Genomic DNA, 17,675 nt, shown 5'->3' on the forward strand with positions numbered 1-17,675 from the left:
TAGTTCCCCTCCTAGGACTGAGAAGCAGGACCTGAAACATTCCTGTTGGAATGGAGTTCCTGCCCACCACCCAACTCTGCCGCTCCTATGTGGTCAACAGGCCCCAAATGTCACCCCACAGCTGGGAGCCAAGGACAATCCTGACGGTCGCGCTGTCTGGACTCTGCTTCCCATCCTTCTGTCCTCCCACAGCTTGCAGGTCTCAGCATCCTTTGAATTTTTTTTAGGATGCTACCCTTCTACTTTGTTTCATCAGTTCATCTGCCCGCCATCTGTCCCTCTTTGGGAACAGAGTGAGACTGAGGAGGGAGGGAGAGAGACCAAGATGGGCAGAGATAGGGACTGAAAGACTGGGGACCAAATGGAGATGGATAAGGACAGAGGAACAAAGAGTCTGAGACAGGAAAACGTGTGTAAGGATGGAGACTAGGCCAGAAGTCTGTGGTGCAGAGCCCAGAGCTGTGGGCCAGTGGGGGTGGTGGAAGCTCCAGTTCCTACCTCCTCCACAGAAGCCTGGCCAGCCGGGGTTTTAGGTGTCAATACACCGTGGGCCGCTAGAGGGTGCTCTGAATCTTCTCACTACACCAGTTATTGGCCAGACCTGGAAAAATGGGTGGCCCAGAGGGTTAGGATGACTAGGAATACATAGGTCCAGGCGCATCGCTGGCCTTGGTAAAAAGGATGACAACGTGAAAGGGAGTAAACCCTTACCCCCAGATCCTGCCCAGCCTCTTAGTGCCCTGACACATACCCACTCATGGCCTTGCCTCTCACCCTCTCACCCCTGATCTGTTTCAACCGAACTTCTACCCTCAGTTTCACAGCTGTAGAGACAGGGTATGGAGTCAGAGCAGGCTTCAGGACCAGCAGACTGGGGTTCAAATCTGAGCTCTACCACTTCTAGCCAAGTAGCTTGGGGAGTCTCCTGACCTCCCTAAGCTTCGGTTTGCTCATCTTAAAAATGGGGATGGGGACTTCCCTGGCGCAGTGGTTGAGAGTCTGCCTGCTGATGCAGGGGACACGGGTTCGTGCCCTAGTCTGGGAAGATCCCACATGCCGCGAAGCGGCTGGGCCCGTGAGCCATGGCCGCTGAGCCCGCGCGTCCGGAGCCTGTGCTCCGCAACGGGAGAGGCCACAACAGTGAGAGGCCCACGTACAGCAAAAAAACAAAACAAAACAATGTACATACCTTCATTAAAAAATACTTTAGTGGACTTCCCTGGTGGCACGGTGGTTAAGAATCTTCCTGCCAAGGCAGGAGACACAGGTTCGAGCCCTGGTCCGGGAAGATCCCACATGCCGCGGAGCAACTAAGCCCATGCGCCACAACTACTGAGCCTGTGCTCTAGAGCCCATGTGCCACAACTGCTGAAGCCCGCGTGCCTAGAGCCCATGCTCCGCAACAAAAGAAGCCACCGCAATAAGCCCGCACAGCACAACGAAAAGTAGCCCCCGCTCGCTACAACTAGAGAAAGCCCGTGCACAACAACGAAGACCCAACACAGCCAAAAATAAAACAAAACAAAACAAAACTTTAGTGCAAAAAAATGCTAACCATCATCTGACAAAACAGCATTGCCACAAACCTTCTATTTATAAAAGATGCAACATCTGCGAATCACAATAAGGCACAGAGCAATAAGGCATGTTATGCCTGTACTCTCATTCACACTTAGGGAAAGTATTCCAAGCAGAGAGCACAAGGAGGGCAGCACCAGTGAACGCTCTTCAAGGATCATCACCTCAGGTCTATAGGTAGGAGTATGGAAGGGTTTTTAGGCAGAGGAGATACGAAGTCATTCCAATCTGTATTTTAGGAGCACCTCTTACCCTGTGGGGATGGGTTAGAGAGAGCAGGATAGGGATTGGGAGGCTATTATGGCTGGGGAGAAGAAAACCATGAGATGCAGGGCCTGGGGGAGCAGGAGGAGGAAGGGTTCAGGGTGCTGCACATTTCCTGCTGGGTCACTACGTGGTGGGGAGCAGGGTTTTGTGTGTAGGCAGTCTGGAACCAGAGGATGTGTAGTTGTGAACACGTGTCTGGGGGGAAATGACTGCATAGCCCAGAAGAGAATCATGGCTTGAGGTGTGGACAGGAAGCTAAGGGGTAGGGCTCAGCTTTCCATGAGATCAGGAGGCCCTAGACAGAGCCCCAGAGCTACCAGAGGAAAAGGAGCCCTAGAAGGAGATGGAGGAGGAGCAACCACAGGGAGAGGAAGAGGACAGGAGGGTGCAGCTCCAAGAGGCGTCAGGCAGGATGAGGACTGAAAACTGTCCTCAAGCCTGGGCCCCAGGTAGGCCTGGGGTTGGCTCTGGAAGCTCAGCGGTGTCCATGTGTCTGCAGGGACCTTAAAGGATGCACGGTGGTCGGAGCTGTGACTCGGAGGACGAATCCTGGGTCTGTCTCCCTAGGGTCTCCAGGCGGAGGGTTGGCTGTGAACGGGGTATGGAGGCTGTTTAGAGCTCCTTGTGTGAGCTGTATGTGGTCCCCCGGGAGTGCGGCCCAGGCCAAAAGCCACAGAGGAACCGGGTGTGGGGCACTTAGAGGTTCCCGCGGGAGCGTCCCCGTATTGAGTCCCTCGGAGGCCCCGAGAGACTCCAGGGTCGCGGAGCAGCCTATCAGTCGGCTAGTGGGGCTGGGCCCGGGTCGCGGCCCGCCGGGGGCTGGGACCTCACCTGCAGACCCCTGAGCGCGGCCGGCGGAATTCCAGAGGCCACGGCGGCCCCCTGGGGCCCGGAAGCGCCGCCGCCCGCGAGCCCCGCGCGGAGCCAGGCGCCCTGTCCCGACGCGGCGCGCGCTGTCGCGATCCGGCGGCGGATGACGTGGCGGGGGCGGGGCCTGAGCGGTCGCGGCGGGGGCGGTGGCAGCGCGACCGAGCATCCCGGAGGCGCCGGGCCACCACGAGGTAACGGGCCGCGGGCGGGCGCGCCGAGGGAGCCGGGCCGTGGGAGCAGGGCCGCGGGAGCCGGGCTGGGGCCGCGTTCTGCTGGGGCCGAACTCTCTGCGCCGCCGCTGCATGCGGGATGCGGTTCCCGTAACCCAGCACGGGGCAGGCGGGCCGCGGGCACGTGAGAGACGCTGCGAGTGAGCGCGTGCCCGAGGGGTACGCCGTGCGTGTGAGCGGGACCTTGAGCGTGAGGGGGACTCCAGGAGTGTAAGACTGAGCGTGTGAGGAGGACGCCGTGTGTGTGTGTCTGTGTGTGTGTGTGTGTCAGTCTGAGGGTGACCCTGAGTGTGCGAGACGCAGTGTGAGGGTGACGCTGTTAGTGTGACGGAGACTCGGTGTGTGTGTGAGAGAGACCCTAGTGTGGAGGTGACTCCATGAGTGTGAGAGGGACTGAGAGAGGGAGATTGTGAGAGACTGAGTGTGAGAGAGACCGCGGTCAGAGTGGCCCTGAGTGCGACCCTGTGAACGTGAAAGAGACCGTGTGAGATACTCCAGTGTGAGTCTGGTGCTGAGAAAGAACTTGTGCTGCGTCGGAGAGACTCAGAAAATGAGTAAAGGCCCAGGGGACGAGCCTGAGGATGTGAGCACCTGAGCAGAGCTTCCTGGGGCCGCGGGGAGACTGGCCTGTTGGAGGGAGGACGGTGTGTGCTCCTGCTTCTATGGCTCTTCTTAGTGTCTTCACATCCTGTCATCTTGTTTGATCATCTCATGTCGTAAATGGAAGGCGATATTTGTGAAACATTAAGAGAATTCTTAACAGAGCACTGAGTGAACAGTTTGGGCACCACTTGTGTTATAGCCAGTGATAAGCAGGAATCAATATTTAATTTAACATTTGTTTTTGAGTACCTCTTGTGTGCACTGGACTGTGTGCTTGGTAAAAAGAATTCAGTCTCTGCCCTTGATGGGGAAGAAAAAGCACTACCAGGCTAGCAGAATGCGCAGCCATCTGGTGCTTATCTCTGAGAGCTGCTCCCTGATTTTGAAGATCTGGGAGGAGCAGACTTTTGAAAGCCTGTGAGAGCTTCCTGAAATCTCTGTTCTTGTTGGGAGGCCCTTGAGGAAACGGCCCAGGCTGCCTACATTGCTGAGGTCCCACTGCGTGCTAATGGCTTTTGCTTCCCAACTTTGGTCTCAGATTGTCATTAAAAGTTCTTATATTTGATTTTCCTTTCCTGACAAATTTGTGGGAAACCACAGGCCTGATATTCTCCTGTCTGCCTCCTTCCCTTTCTGACTGTGGACATATTTTTATTACAAACCAAAAATAATAGGAGTTATATGACTGATCTCTCTGGCATTTCTTGGTACACAGGAAATTTCCTGACTTCTGTCCTTTGTCCTTCCTGCTGTAGCCTCCAGAATGTGTGGATACATTACTACAAAAGTGATGCAGGTGGTGCTTATGGGACCTGGGACAGAGGGAACAGCAGTTGTCTAGACATGCATGACTTGAAAGGACCAGGCTGGTTCTCAGACACGTGTTCAGTTACACCCCACTGTGGGTGTGATGGAACTTCTAAGACTTCATTTTCTTCTTCGTACCTGACCATTTACGATGAGGTGGCTTATGAAAGTGTGATGTTTGCTTATTTCCTCACAGGTGGATATTATTGCTCTGTTCTTCGTTAATTTTCTTGGATCTTTGCAAGTTGTAAACCGTTTCAGTTAGTTATTTGAGTACAATGCTAGTAAAGAGAATGGCTCACACATAATTAACAGTTATGTAACACTATAATTATTATATAAATAACATATATTTATTATATCTCTTTCTAAAGAGTAATTTTGGTGGTTTATATTTAAAGATACTTGCAATGAGGAAGTAAAAATAGGAAACCAAAGCCATGGAGAAGACTAGATATCAGGTACTGTTGAAAAGTGAGGGTATCTGTTCACTGTGATTGGGAGCTGAATTTGATATTGAGTTTCCTGGTGTCCTAAGTGAAAAGACAAATGTAAAGAGTCACATAATTTAAGTTTAAGCATAAAAAGAGTAATACATTTTCATTGTAGAAATTTTGTAAAACTCAAAGTATAAAAAAGAAAAAGTCTTCTGTGTTTTCACCACATTTAAGATTTTGGTGTCTTTCTCAACAGCGTTTTTTTGTTTTTTTTTCATAGTCATCAATTATAAAAGTTTTAGAATACAGCTTGTAAAATATTCTTTGTTTGAACTTTGAAAGAGACAATTTTTCTCCCTGAAAATTGCATATGATAGTTTCATGGTTAAATTTTCATGAGGAAATTTTAGTGGTCTAGTGAATTCCTTTATTATCTGCTGCACAGGAGCTTGGAAAATATGATGAAAACCTGTTAAAAGCTGTGTTATGTCCTTACAAGTGGGGTTTAACACTAGTTTCTCAAGGCAGAAAATTACTTATAGGGTGTATGGAATTGTTTAATGAACACTGTCTTCAACAATGAGTTTAGAGACTTTTGTTTTGTTTTGTTTGCCATGCCGAGGGGCTTGCGGGATCTTAGTTCCCCAACCATGGATCGAACCTGGGCCCCCTGCAGTGGAAGCACAGATCCTAACCACTGGACGGCCAGGGAATTCCCAAGAGACTGTGTTTTCGAGAGAGGGAGACTAGACACACACATGCAGGGACACAAGGATATGTGTGGAGAAAGAAGTCAGCCAGGATGTTGAGGAAAATGGTGGGAGGAGAAGGGTGTTAGAGGCAAAAGACTCAGTATGAGCAAAGATGTGTTTTTCTGATGGGCTCTGGAAACCCTGGACTACTCCAGGTTCTGGAAACTGTAAGTAATTCAGTGTGGCTGGACCATGGGAGGGACCATATGCAGCAGGGGGTCTAGTGATAAGGCCCTGATAAGAAGGTTGGAATTGATCCTAAAGACCTCGGGCAGCACCTGAGGAAGGGTTTCTAACTGTGCTCTGATAGCAACCAACTCAGTAGATAGTAAGGTTGGTATTCTGTTGTGAAACTTGAGGAGCCAAAGCAGTTATTCCCTGTTGGAAGGCTGTCTCCCACCCCTGATCTGCCCCCATCTCCTGCATGGAGGTAAGCCCTATTGCAGGTGCCTTTCTTTGTTTGTTTTTCCCCTCAGAATTCACATAATTTTAGACAAGAACTATGTTGGGACATTCCATTTTCAGGTGTTCTAGATCCTTGCTGATTTTATGTTTACTTGTTCTGTTGGTGACTGAGAGAGGTGTATTGAAGTCTCCAACTATAATCGTGGATGTCTGTTTTTCCTTTCAGATCTATCACTTTTTGCTTCATGTATTTTGAAGCTATGCTGTTGGGGGAAATACACGTTTAGAATTTTCTTCTTGCTGAATTGACCTCTTTATCATTATATAATGTTCTCTTTTATCCCTAGCAATACTTCTTATTCTGAAGTCTCGTCGGATGTTAATATAGTTACTCCCCTTTGTTTTTCTTTTGTTTTTTGCGGTACGCGGGCCTCTCACTGTTGTGGCCTCTCCCGTTGCGGAGCCCAGGCTCCGGACGCGCAGACTCAGCGGCCATGGCTCACGGGCGCAGCCGCTCCGCGCTCCGCCCGGGATCCTCCCGGACCGGGGCGCGAACCCGTGTCCCCTGTATTGGCAGGCGGACTCTCAACCACTGCGCCACCAGGGAAGCCCTCCCCCTTGGTTCTGATTAGTGTTTACATGTTTTTTCACCATCTTTTTACCTGTAACTTATGTCTTTATAGTTCAAGTGGGTTTCCTGTAGACTGCATATTGGGTTTTGCATTTTTATCTAACCCAACAATGTCTGTCTTATAATTGGTGTGTTTAGATCATTTACATTTCATGTTATTATTGATATGGTTGGATTAAAATCTTCCACCTTGCTAGTTGTTTTCTGTTTTCTACTTATTTCATGTGTTCTTTGCTTCTTTTTTCTTCTTTTCTCTACCTACTTTTGGATTGAGTATTTTTTATGATCTGTTTTATCTCCACTGTTGGCTTATTATTTATACCGTTTTTAACTTTCTGGTGTTTGCCCTAGTTTCACAATGTACATCTTCAATTAATCACAGTCTACCTTTAAATAATATTACATCAGTTTTCACATATAATATTATATAAGAATCTTACAGTAGTATAACTCCCAGTTCTTCTTTCTTATCTTTGTGCTATTGTTTTCATACACTTTACTTTTACCTATGCAATATATTAACGCTGCATTGCTACTATTTTTGCTTTAGGCAGTTAGTTATATTCTAAGGCATTTAATAGAATCAAAAAAGTATATTTTTTAATATTTACCTCAGACCATTTGATATTGTCCTACAACTCTTAGATGCTCTGTTCTGGATTTTTTCACATTTTGACTTGTATGGTTTTCATTTCTCTGCTGAAATTCCACATATGTTCCTGCATGCTGACCAAATTTTCCATCAGAGCCTTTAATGTATCAATCATAGTTATTTTATTTATTTATTTATTTTTAAATTTATTTTATTGAAGTACAGCTGATTTACAATGTTGTATTAATTTCTGCTGTACAGCAAAGTGATTCACATATAAATGTATATATGTATATTCTTTTTTTTATAAATTTATTTATATTTGGCTGCGTTGGGTCTTTGTCGCTGCGTGCGGGCTTTCTCTAGCTGTGGCGAGCGGGGGCTACTCTTCACTGTGGTGCGTGGACTTCTCATTGCAGTGGCTTCTCTTGTTGCGGAGCACAGGCTCTATGCACACAGGCTTCAGTAGTTGTGGCACACGGGCTCAGTAGTTGCAGCTCGTGGGCTATAGAGCGTAGGTTCAGTAGTTGTGGCGCACAGGCTTAGTTGCTCCGCAGCATGTGGGATCTTTTACAACCAGGGCTCGAACCCTTGTCCCCTGCATTGGCAGGCGGATTCTTAACCATTGCACCACCAGGGAAGTCCCAGTCACAGTTAGTTTAAATTCCCTGTCTGATAGTTCCAATATCTGGATCATCTCTAAGTCTTGTCCTATTGATTAATTTGCCTCTTGATAGTGGGTTGTTTTTATTGCTTTTTTTATGTTGCTTGTGATTTGTTATTGATTGTCAGATGTAATATGTGGAAAAGTAGAGATTGAGGTACATAGTCTTTATTCTGGGAAATGGGTACAACGTCTTCTTTTGCTAGCCTGTTAATGTGGGAGTTTGAGTCAGTTAGGAGGTGAGTTGGGTTTGAGTTTTGTTGTTGCTATGATTACCTTAGGTGCACCAGTGGCTCCAAATTCCTCTGGTGTTTCCTTGCCCTGAGGGTGCATTTTTCTGTGTTTATGCTCCACCCTCAGCATTAGGTCTTTGTACACCTGTGCCTCAGCACACAGTGTACCACAGCCTTGTTGCTGGGTGCTTGCTAACCTGGTGGTGGGGAGTAGAGCGGTTCTCTGTTGTCTTGGTTCAGCCTCAGCCTTAGGCAGGCCCTATTTCCCTGGGTCGGGGGGGTTGGATCTTTCTGGGTGAGCCTGCCATGTCTAATTGTCTGGACCAGAATTTCCTGCTCCTCCCTCAGGCAGAAAGGATTGTTTTATTTTTTCTTTCACCCTGTCCCAGCTGCCTTGGGAATGACAGTTTCCCCATTCCCCAGGTGTTTAAGATTTTTAGAGAAGGGAGCAGGTGGACCTTCATATTTTTCCCAGAGCAGTGACTGCTTTCCTTCTCCAGGCCAGCACTTCTGAGAGGCTTTCTCTGGCCTAGTAATTCTTGTGAGCACCCACTGAGGTCTCACTGGAGAAAACCCTCTAAGTGTCTACGGCTCTTGCTAACCCAAACTTGACCTTTAGTAATTCATTAAAAATTGTTCCCGAATTGAATTCTTCTTTCCTGCCTGTATGGTGGTTCCATTGTTCTCCCTCCGCCACAGGTAAGCCAGAACTTGCATCTCTCTGGGAGGTATCTGTTTTTCCCTAAATCTCAGTCTGGTTGGTTGGCCTGTAACCTCAGCTCTCTAATGATTTCAAGAAAAGTTACAATTCTGTAGATTATCTGCCTTTTTCTTGTCATTGGAGTCGGAGTGATGCTTTTCCCAGATTTCTACATCTTAAGTGAAAGTTAGAAGTCAAGGCAGTTACATTTCATCCTATTTTTAAATTTTCCAGTGAAGTGAGTTTACCTTTTTCCCTCCTTGTGATATTGTGATTATTTATTTGGTCTTTGTCCACTGTTCCTGTCCCACAGCTCTTGTAATTTCCTAATAAGAGCCACAGAGGCATCTTTTGTTATAACATTTGTTTTGTTCCCAGTTCCTGAAATAGCTCCAGATCAGTAAAGGTTAAATGGATGTCTTTTGTTATTCATATAACCAGCCCCCTTCAACACACCTGAGTTTGTTAATGAGGTGATTTTTTTGAAAGCATCTAGATCCTCTAAGGATGGGGGTTGCTTGTCGCGGGAACCAACCCTGCGATTAGAGGGTTTGGAAGTTTTAGTCCAGGTCCGACCTCCTGGGAGGGGAGAGGGTCCGGAGATTGAATCAATCACCAGTGGTCAGTGATTTGATCAGTTATGCCTTTGTAATGAAGCCTCCATAAAGAACCCAAAAGGACAGGTTTTGGAGAGCTTCCCGTGCCTCTTCTCCATACCTTGCCTCTCTTCCTTCTGGCTGTTCCTGAGTTATATCCTTTATAATGAACTGGTAATCTAGTAAGTAAACTGTTTTCCTGAGTTCTGTGGGCAGCTCTAGCAAATTAATTGAACCCGAGGAGGGGATAGTGGGAACCTCCGATTCATAGCCAGTTGGTCAGAAGCACAGGAAAAACCTGGACTTGCGATTTGGCATCTTAAGTTGAGTGGGGAGGGCTGTTTTGTAAGATTGAGCCCTTAACCTGAGGAATCTGTTGCTATTTCCAGGTAGGTGGTGTTAGAATTGATTAAATTGTAGCAGACACCAGATCTGCTGGGTGTTGCAGAATTGTTTGATAGAAAACTCACAGTCTGGCATCAGAAGTCCAAATAGAATACGTGGTAACCTCCTCCCCCTCTCCACCAGCTGGGGTCTGATGAATAGGGGGAGGCTGGAGTGACCACTGGGGCCAGGTTTCTCTGCTTGCCTCCATGTTGGGTTGAGTGGGCAACCCAAGTCTCTGTGCACTGACTTTTTTGTTTTTTAAAGGAATGTAAGGTGCGGTGGGGGGGGGGGGGGGAACACTTTCCCTCTACCCATTTTAGGTTCCTTGGCTGGGGAGTTGTAAATTAAACTGGCAAAAGACAGATTAACAAGAGAAAAACAATCAAGTTTATTAACGTGCATAGAGCATACACATGGAAGCACTCACTGATGAAGAGCCTGCACCTGACTCTTTTTTTTTTTTAATTTATTTTTGGCTGCGTTGGGTCTTTGTTGCTGAGCGCGGGCTTTCTCTAGTTGCAGCGAGCAGGGGCTACTCTTTGTTGCGTTGCGTGGGCTTCTCATTGCGGTGGCTTCTCTTGTTGCGGGGCACGGGCTCTAGGTGCGCGGGCTTCAGTAGTTGTGGTACATGGGCTCAGTAGTTGTGACTTGTGGGCTCTAGAGCGCAGGCTCAGTAGTTGTGGTGCACGGGCTTAGTTGCTCCGCGGTATGTGGGATCTTCCAGGACCAGGGCTCGAATCCGTGTCCCCTGCATTGGCAGGTGGATTCTTAACCAGTGCGCCACTAGGGAAGTCCCTGCACCTGACTCTATGTGAGACAGGCTCTTCAGGTGTTTCCTAGTTTTGTTTTCATGCATATCTGAGCTCACCTGACAGACACATGAAAACAGATATTTTCCCACGTGCCTGCATAGAGTTACCTTCATGGCTTGGTGCCAGGAGGAAAGGAAAAGTGGTGCTGCCTTAAAGCCAGGCCTCATAATAAGCAGAAGGAGGCTGGCTCAACTCCGCTGGGAGTGGGGGAAGGCTTATTAATGGCCCCAGAGGAGCTTTTTCACTTGGGCTCAGGTCTAGACTCTGGAGGGGTACTGGGACAGGTAAGGCAGGAGTTTTGAGTGGGGCCTGTGGAGATTGGAGTTTTCCCTGAGAACTACTCAGTCTTGAGTGGCTGTGGTTCACTTGCTCTGAGCTCCATGAGGCAAGATTCCAGCACATCCGTTGTTGTTGACTAGATGAGAAGGTTCTGGGAAGATGACGTACTGATCCCATTCTTATTCCTGGAAGTTATCTCTGTGACCTTAAAGGACTGACTCCTGGGAGGGAATCAAGTGGCTTACCAGATTCCTTTCTCCAGAAGATGCAGTAGGAGTTGGGGATCTGAATTCCCAATTCCTAGGGCACAGAAATTGAGGAAGAGAGAAGGTCCTGCTGAGTGCGGGGTCAGGAAGGTGCTTGTCTTCCTCCGACAGATTCTGGGTCCTTCATAGATAGGTTGGTGTGGGATCCAGCTTCCTTGAGGTTTCTGGATTGGCCCAATGCTGATCCAAAAGAAGCAGTGTGCATGTATGTACGTGTGCACACCATCTCCCTACAGGATGCCTTCCAATGCCAGATCTGTGGATAAGAGGAGACTTATAGCTTTGTTTTGGTGTCAAGATTACTGGGTCCTGTTTTGGGGGAATCTCTTTGCAGCCCCAGGTGGTAGTGAGAGGCAGGCTGAGGAGGAAAGCAAATAAGCCAATAGCAGATGAGTCCCACATTAGGGTGCCCTCTGAATGTTCTTTCTTCATCTGGTCTTATTATGTTATCCCTCTCTTTTAGGCACTTTAGAAGAAGAAAGGTGTTGAATGAGGAAGCAGCAACGTGGGAAGTGAGGTGGGTGTTAATGGACAAAGCAACACAAGGGTGTGTATTTTCATGGATGTTCTCTCCTTGGTCTAGTCTCTGCAATAGCGATATGCCCTTGTCTTAGCATCTTCCTAGCCCTTCCCACCACCTGTTCATGTTCTTTGCTGGCCTGAGAGTAGCTACAGACCTCTCCACATGTGGCTGGACACTGCAGAAGTCCCTGTTTATGTTTGGGTGGAGGTGAGTGAGTATGGAAACTGAAAGGCCTATCAGGCTGGCTAGTGCTGTGAACCTAGTGCTGGGACTCTGGCAAGTTTGTAGGTTTTAAGTTGGTAAGAACAGAGCAAAACCTACACCTCAGGGAGAATCCATGCTATGGATAAACCTAATGCCAGCCTACCCTGGGCATCAAGACTCTTGTTAGAAGTCACCCTCATGTCGTGTCTGAGCCCTGTTGGTGTCTTTCCTGGGAGCAGTGGAGGTCAGCCTGCCTCCATTTCTCTGTATCCTGTGGTGGGAACTCAGACAGGCTCATTGTATTTAGGTCTGTGTATGAGTCATGCTGTCCCTACACAAGAGGTAGGCAGGGAAATCTGCCTGCCTTGCAGGTCTGAACTAGAGCCTTATCAGCCACTACCCTAGACTGACATACTTATATTCTTTGCCAGGCCATAGTAAACACAGTTGTGAAGGAACTATTTGCCATGGAAGCCAGGGAGCTGGAGAGCCCCACACCCACATACCATCTCATTCCTGAGGCCAGCCGGCCCAGGGAGGAAGAAGATGTCAGCATGCTGCCTCAGCGGTCCACAGAAACTATGCAGCTAAAGAAGGAGATCTCTCTGCTGAATGGGGTCAGCCTGGTGGTGGGCAACATGATCGGCTCAGGAATCTTTGTCTCACCCAAGGGCGTGCTGGTCTACACTGCCTCCTATGGGTTGTCGCTGATCATATGGGCCATTGGTGGGCTTTTCTCCGTTGTGGGTGCCCTTTGCTATGCAGAACTGGGGACCACCATCACCAAGTCGGGGGCCAGCTACGCTTATATTCTAGAGGCCTTTGGGGGCTTCATTGCCTTTATCCGCCTCTGGGCCTCCCTGCTAATTGTTGAGCCCACCAGTCAGGCCATTATCGCTATCACCTTTGCCAACTACATCATCCAGCCCTCCTTTCCCACCTGCGAGCCCCCGTACCTGGCCTGCCGTCTCCTCGCTGCAGCCTGCATGTGTAAGTCTGAGGGCTTAGCGGGGGAGTATGCGTGGGGCTGTGGGTTATTTTTATAATGCTAATGGTAATTTATATTTGAAGAGCATAATTTGCTTTTCTTTTTCTGTGGGGAAGAGAGGCATCTTACCTTTTTGAAGAAGCAATTTCACCAAAGTCATTTGTTCCTGAGATAAGTAAGGGTAAAGGATGGGGATGGGGAGAGTCTGAATCTGTTTGTGGCTTCTGGTGCCTCACTTTCCTTCTTCGGTGTCCCTGAGTTCTGTTCCCCAGTCTATGTGACAGGTTGGTGCATGTCTTATATTTGTCTTATTTTGATTGGTGTCAACATCACTAGTTGTAACTTAACCCAGGAAAAACCCTCAGTGCTGAGGCGTTTATTCTGCTGCTCCAAAAAAAAAAAAAGTTATTTTGCTTCCCAGCTTTTAATCTTAGACCAGTTTAAAGCCATCAGTGAGGAAATGGGCTTCTCTAGACTGTGGGGGTCCCAAGGCTTTATGTCCTACAGGCTCACAGTAGGACCACTCCTTCCTGCCACTGCCACTCTTCACAGGCCGATCTAAGCAGCAGGCACCACACCAAAATGGCTGTTTCCCACTGGTGTTTCAGATTTCTTTATGCTGACTTTGTAAACAGGCTCTGCCTGCGGCCAGCGAGGAAGGTGGCTTCTACCCTGTATTTGGTTTCTGAGGGCAGAACCTGAGATCCCAGTGGATCTCTCTTTATTTTCCTTTTTTTCTTATGAGGTTGTAAGGAGGAATTCTGTGTGAAAACACTGGAAGGGAGAGAAGATTATTGTGAACTTAGTCTAGTAAAGCTAGTGTTTTAGCTGAGAAGTGGCCCAGAATTCCCTGTGTTCCTTAGCACTGTGCTGCCAGAGGCACTTAATTATACTCTGTTCTTTCCATATCTTTGCTTGCAAAGCGTTGGCAGTATGTGTAGTTTATCCACAGTGTTAAAAATAGACTGACAGTACCTTGGACTTAGCCGTAAAGGATTGTACAGTATGCTGTGACTCCTGACTTTAAGGAATTTATTAAAGACAGATGTTAAAAGGGAACTCTTCCACAGATACCCCTGGGAGGAGAGAAAGTGGGAACTCAGTGGTATATGTGATAGGGTTTCACCAGGGGGACTCTAGCCTAAGCTCTCCAAAAAAGGGAATAATTTTCTGATTATAAAACATGTTTGTTCAGGAGAAATTTAAATTAGCCTCAAATCACCTATAATCTACCGCCAAGACATGAGTACTTTTATTTTTTTTAATATTTATTTATTTATTTTGGCCGCGTCATGCAGCGACTGAACCCGCGCCCCCTGCATTGGGAGCGCAGAGTCTTAACCGCTGGACTGTCAGGGAAGTCCCCAGACAGGAGTACTTTTTTTTTTTAATAAATTTATTTTATTTTTATTTTTGGCTGCGTTGGGTCTTCGTTGCGGTACGCGGGCTTCTCATTGCAGTGACTTCTCTTATTGCGGAGCACGGCGCGCGGGCTTTGGTAGTTGTGGTGCACAGGCTTAGTTGCTCCGCGGCATGTGGGATCTGCCAGGGCCAGGGCTCGAACCCGTGTCCCCTGCGTTGGCAGGTGGATTCTTAACCACTGCGCCACCAGTGAAACTCAGGAGTACTTCTAAAAAAAAATAAATTTATTTATTTATTTGTTTTTGGCTGCGTTGGGTCTTTGTTGTTATGCGTGGGCTTTTCTCTAGTTGCGGAGACGGGGTGGGGGTGGGGGGCTACTCCTCGTTGTGGTGCGCAGTCTTCTTATTGCAGTGGCTTCTCTTTGTTGCGAGCCCGGGTTGTAGGCACACGGGCTTCGGTAGTTGTGGCTCGCAGGCTATAGAGCACAGGCTTAGTAGCACGGGCTTAGTTGCTCGTGGCGTGTGGGATCTTCCCGGACCAGGGCTCGAACCTGTGTACCCTGCATTGGCAGGCGTGTTCTTAACCCTTGCGCCACCAGGAAGCCTGACGTATGGGTACTTTTAATAGTTCAGTTACGTCTTCATTTCTTTCTGTTATAGAATTGGAATCATACTTTGCATATAACTTGATATTCTGCTTTTTAAACTTAGTATATCATGGATTTCCCCCCTTTTTGTGAAATGTTCTTCAAAAGAAACATTTTTTAAAAATAAATTTATTTATTTTATTTATTTATTTTTGGCTGTGTTGGGTCTTCATTGTGGCACTTCATTGTGGCATTGTGGCATTCTTAGCCACTGCTCCACCAGGGAAGTCCCAAAAGAAACATTTTTTAAAGTTATATATATATATATATATATCTTCTTTTTTATTAAAAGGTGATGCATAGACCCTACAGAGAATTAGAAAAATGCAAAAAAAGAAAGTTAAAATCACCCATGATTTTACCTCCCAGAGAACTATTGTTACTATTTGTGTGAAATACCTTCTGCTATTTTTTTTTCTGCTTATCCATCATTTTAAAAAAGTACCCTTGGTATAATACTCTTTGTGGTTTGTATACTGCATTTAAAAAAATTTAATATTTAATCCCTTTCACCAAATATTCTTAGAAAACATGGTTTGGGACACACAAGTAGTTTCCAGGCAGTGTAATATAGTGGTTAAGATCATAGCCTCCCTTGGGAGTTCCCTGGTGGCCTAGTGGTTAGGATTCCAAAAAAGAGGACTTCCCTGGCGGTCCAGTGGTTAAGACTCTGAGCTTCCACTGCAGGGGATGTGGGTTCAATCCCTGGTTGGGGAACTAGGATCCCGTATGCCTCTCGGCATGGCCAGTGGGTGGGGGGAGGGGGAAGATCATAGGCTCCCATGCCAGGCTGGGTTTGATTCCAGCTTTACCATTGAGTAGCTATTGACCTTGGAGGAGATAGTTAACTGGTGCCTTAATTTTCTCATTTTGTAAAATGGGAATAGTGATTGTACTGTGAACTGAAAAAAACATGCACAACCTAAAAGTTGAGAATTATTTTTATTCAGCAGACAAAACTGAGGACTTAAGCCTGGGGCACAGCATCTCAGATAGCTCTGAGACACTGCTGCAAAGAGGTAAGGGAGGGGCCGGGATATATAGGAGTTTTTGCAACAAAGACCAGGTAGTTGGAACATTAAAAGATTACTGTTTTTTTGTTTGTTTTTGGTTTTTCCGCTGCCAAAAAAATGGGATCGAACCCATGCCCCCTGCAGTGGAAGCTTGGAGTCTTACCCACTGGACCGCCAGGGAAGTCCCAAAAGATTACTGTTAATTAAAGAAAACCAGATATCTCATTAAGGAATTTAGCTCTTTTCTATGTATGGAAAAATGCAAAAGTCAGGGCTCGTTGAAATCACTCCTTTGATATGTAGCTCAGCTATCTGGGGGCAGTGTCCTGTGGTTTCTCAACCTAAGTTTCTTCAGGGTGCACTGTCGGGGGTGGCTGCAGTTAGTGGGTGGCTGACTGCTAGGTGGCAGGCATCTGTTTCTATCCTGAGTTCCCTTAGGGCTCTCCGGGGAGCAGCTGTTTTGTGATGGCTTGATGGCTGCAACATTCTTTGTTTACTGATATGACAGGCAACATTTTTTTTTCATTTCATTGATAGTACCTATCTGAAAAGATTGTTGTGAGGAATAAGTGAATCAATACAAATAAAGTACAATACTTCTCTCTGACTGGCATACAGTAAATGCCCTATAATATCATTATTAAAAATAATGCTGCTGTGTAGAAATCATTTTCAGAGTTTCTTCATATTTTATTAGGATAAAATTATAAAAGAGAAATCCCTGTGTCTAAAGAATTAAACTGTTTTAAGTTTCTTCGTGTTTTACCCAGTTGCTTTCTAGAAGATTTCGTGAATTTGTACTCTTTTCTGAGCACCTGTGAGTGCCTGTGCATTGGTCCCTTGATGGCCTTAGGATGAATTCCAAGAGTAACCAAATCAAAGGGCACCTCTGTACATAATTTTTCACATAAAGAAGATTTTTGTTTGTTAAATCTTTTTTCTTTTATGATTTTTCCCATTGTTTTTTCTTAGGAAGCCCATCCCCACACTAGGAACTGATCTTTTGATTGGAGGAGAGACCTCACCTCTTAGAAATGCAAAGTTATGGTATCATATAACTTCTTTCATTCAAATGTACTTTTACACAGATGACTCAGTATTTGCATTACCAAAAACCCCTATTCCAGAAACCAAGGTATTTCCATAAAGCGGGCCTGAGGGCGGGAAATTTGTCAGAGCTGGTGCCAAGTCATTAAAACCTTGTCCCATCCTAACAGATTAGGGTTTAGGGCTCAGTTTACTCCTCTTCTTGGAAATTAGGGTGTAGAATCAGGCTGATGTATCATCCAGCTAAGCTGGGGTGTCCTGGAGGGAGCCTCCTTGGACAGAGGTGGCACTGAGAGCAGCCTGGTCTCAAGAGACCTAAATTGGAAGAAAACAACTATGTCATAATTAGGGGAAAAAACAAAGATCTGCACTGAATGCTGGGTGAGGCTTGGGTAGGAGAATTACGTTAGTCTTGAAACTGAGACAGGAGAGGGGTCCAGGTTAGTTGGGAGACTGCTTAAAGAAGTTATATCCATGCTAAGCTAGACAATTAAAATTCCATCCTAGAAGAAAGGGCCTAGGCAGTCTCCATATAACTAACTCTAGGGCAGAGCTGCAAGCTGTTGGCCCACGGGCCACCCTTGGCCCACAGATATATTGGGCCTGCACAGTGTTCTAAATAATTTTGAATTACTTGCCAACATTTAAAAATCAGGACTTGCCCTTTCTCTTGAAAAATCAAAAGTTCTGGCAAACTTGGACCCATATTCCAGCCTCACACAATCACCTGCATTTGAGTAGTGGTTACTCCTTTAAATGGAGCATATATTCTCCCATTGACTG

At 46.7% G+C, this 17,675-nt stretch overlaps 1 protein-coding gene across 1 annotated transcript in view; it reads left to right on the forward strand.

Annotated features, from left to right (window-relative positions):
* The first annotated feature begins 2,069 nt into the window (after nucleotides 1–2,069).
* Nucleotides 2,070–17,675, forward strand: part of SLC7A6 (solute carrier family 7 member 6) — a 32,878-nt gene continuing 17,272 nt past the window's right edge. Inside the window, exons 1-3 of the mRNA XM_059998903.1 lie at nucleotides 2,070–2,398; nucleotides 11,573–11,626; nucleotides 12,268–12,826. Of these exons, the coding sequence (XP_059854886.1) occupies nucleotides 12,304–12,826 (523 nt within the window). The 5' untranslated portion in view covers nucleotides 2,070–2,398; nucleotides 11,573–11,626; nucleotides 12,268–12,303. The remainder of the gene's footprint in view (nucleotides 2,399–11,572; nucleotides 11,627–12,267; nucleotides 12,827–17,675) is intronic.

This window comes from Delphinus delphis, chromosome 20, assembly GCF_949987515.2.
Source record: "Delphinus delphis chromosome 20, mDelDel1.2, whole genome shotgun sequence".
Taxonomy (NCBI): Eukaryota; Metazoa; Chordata; class Mammalia; order Artiodactyla; family Delphinidae; genus Delphinus; species Delphinus delphis.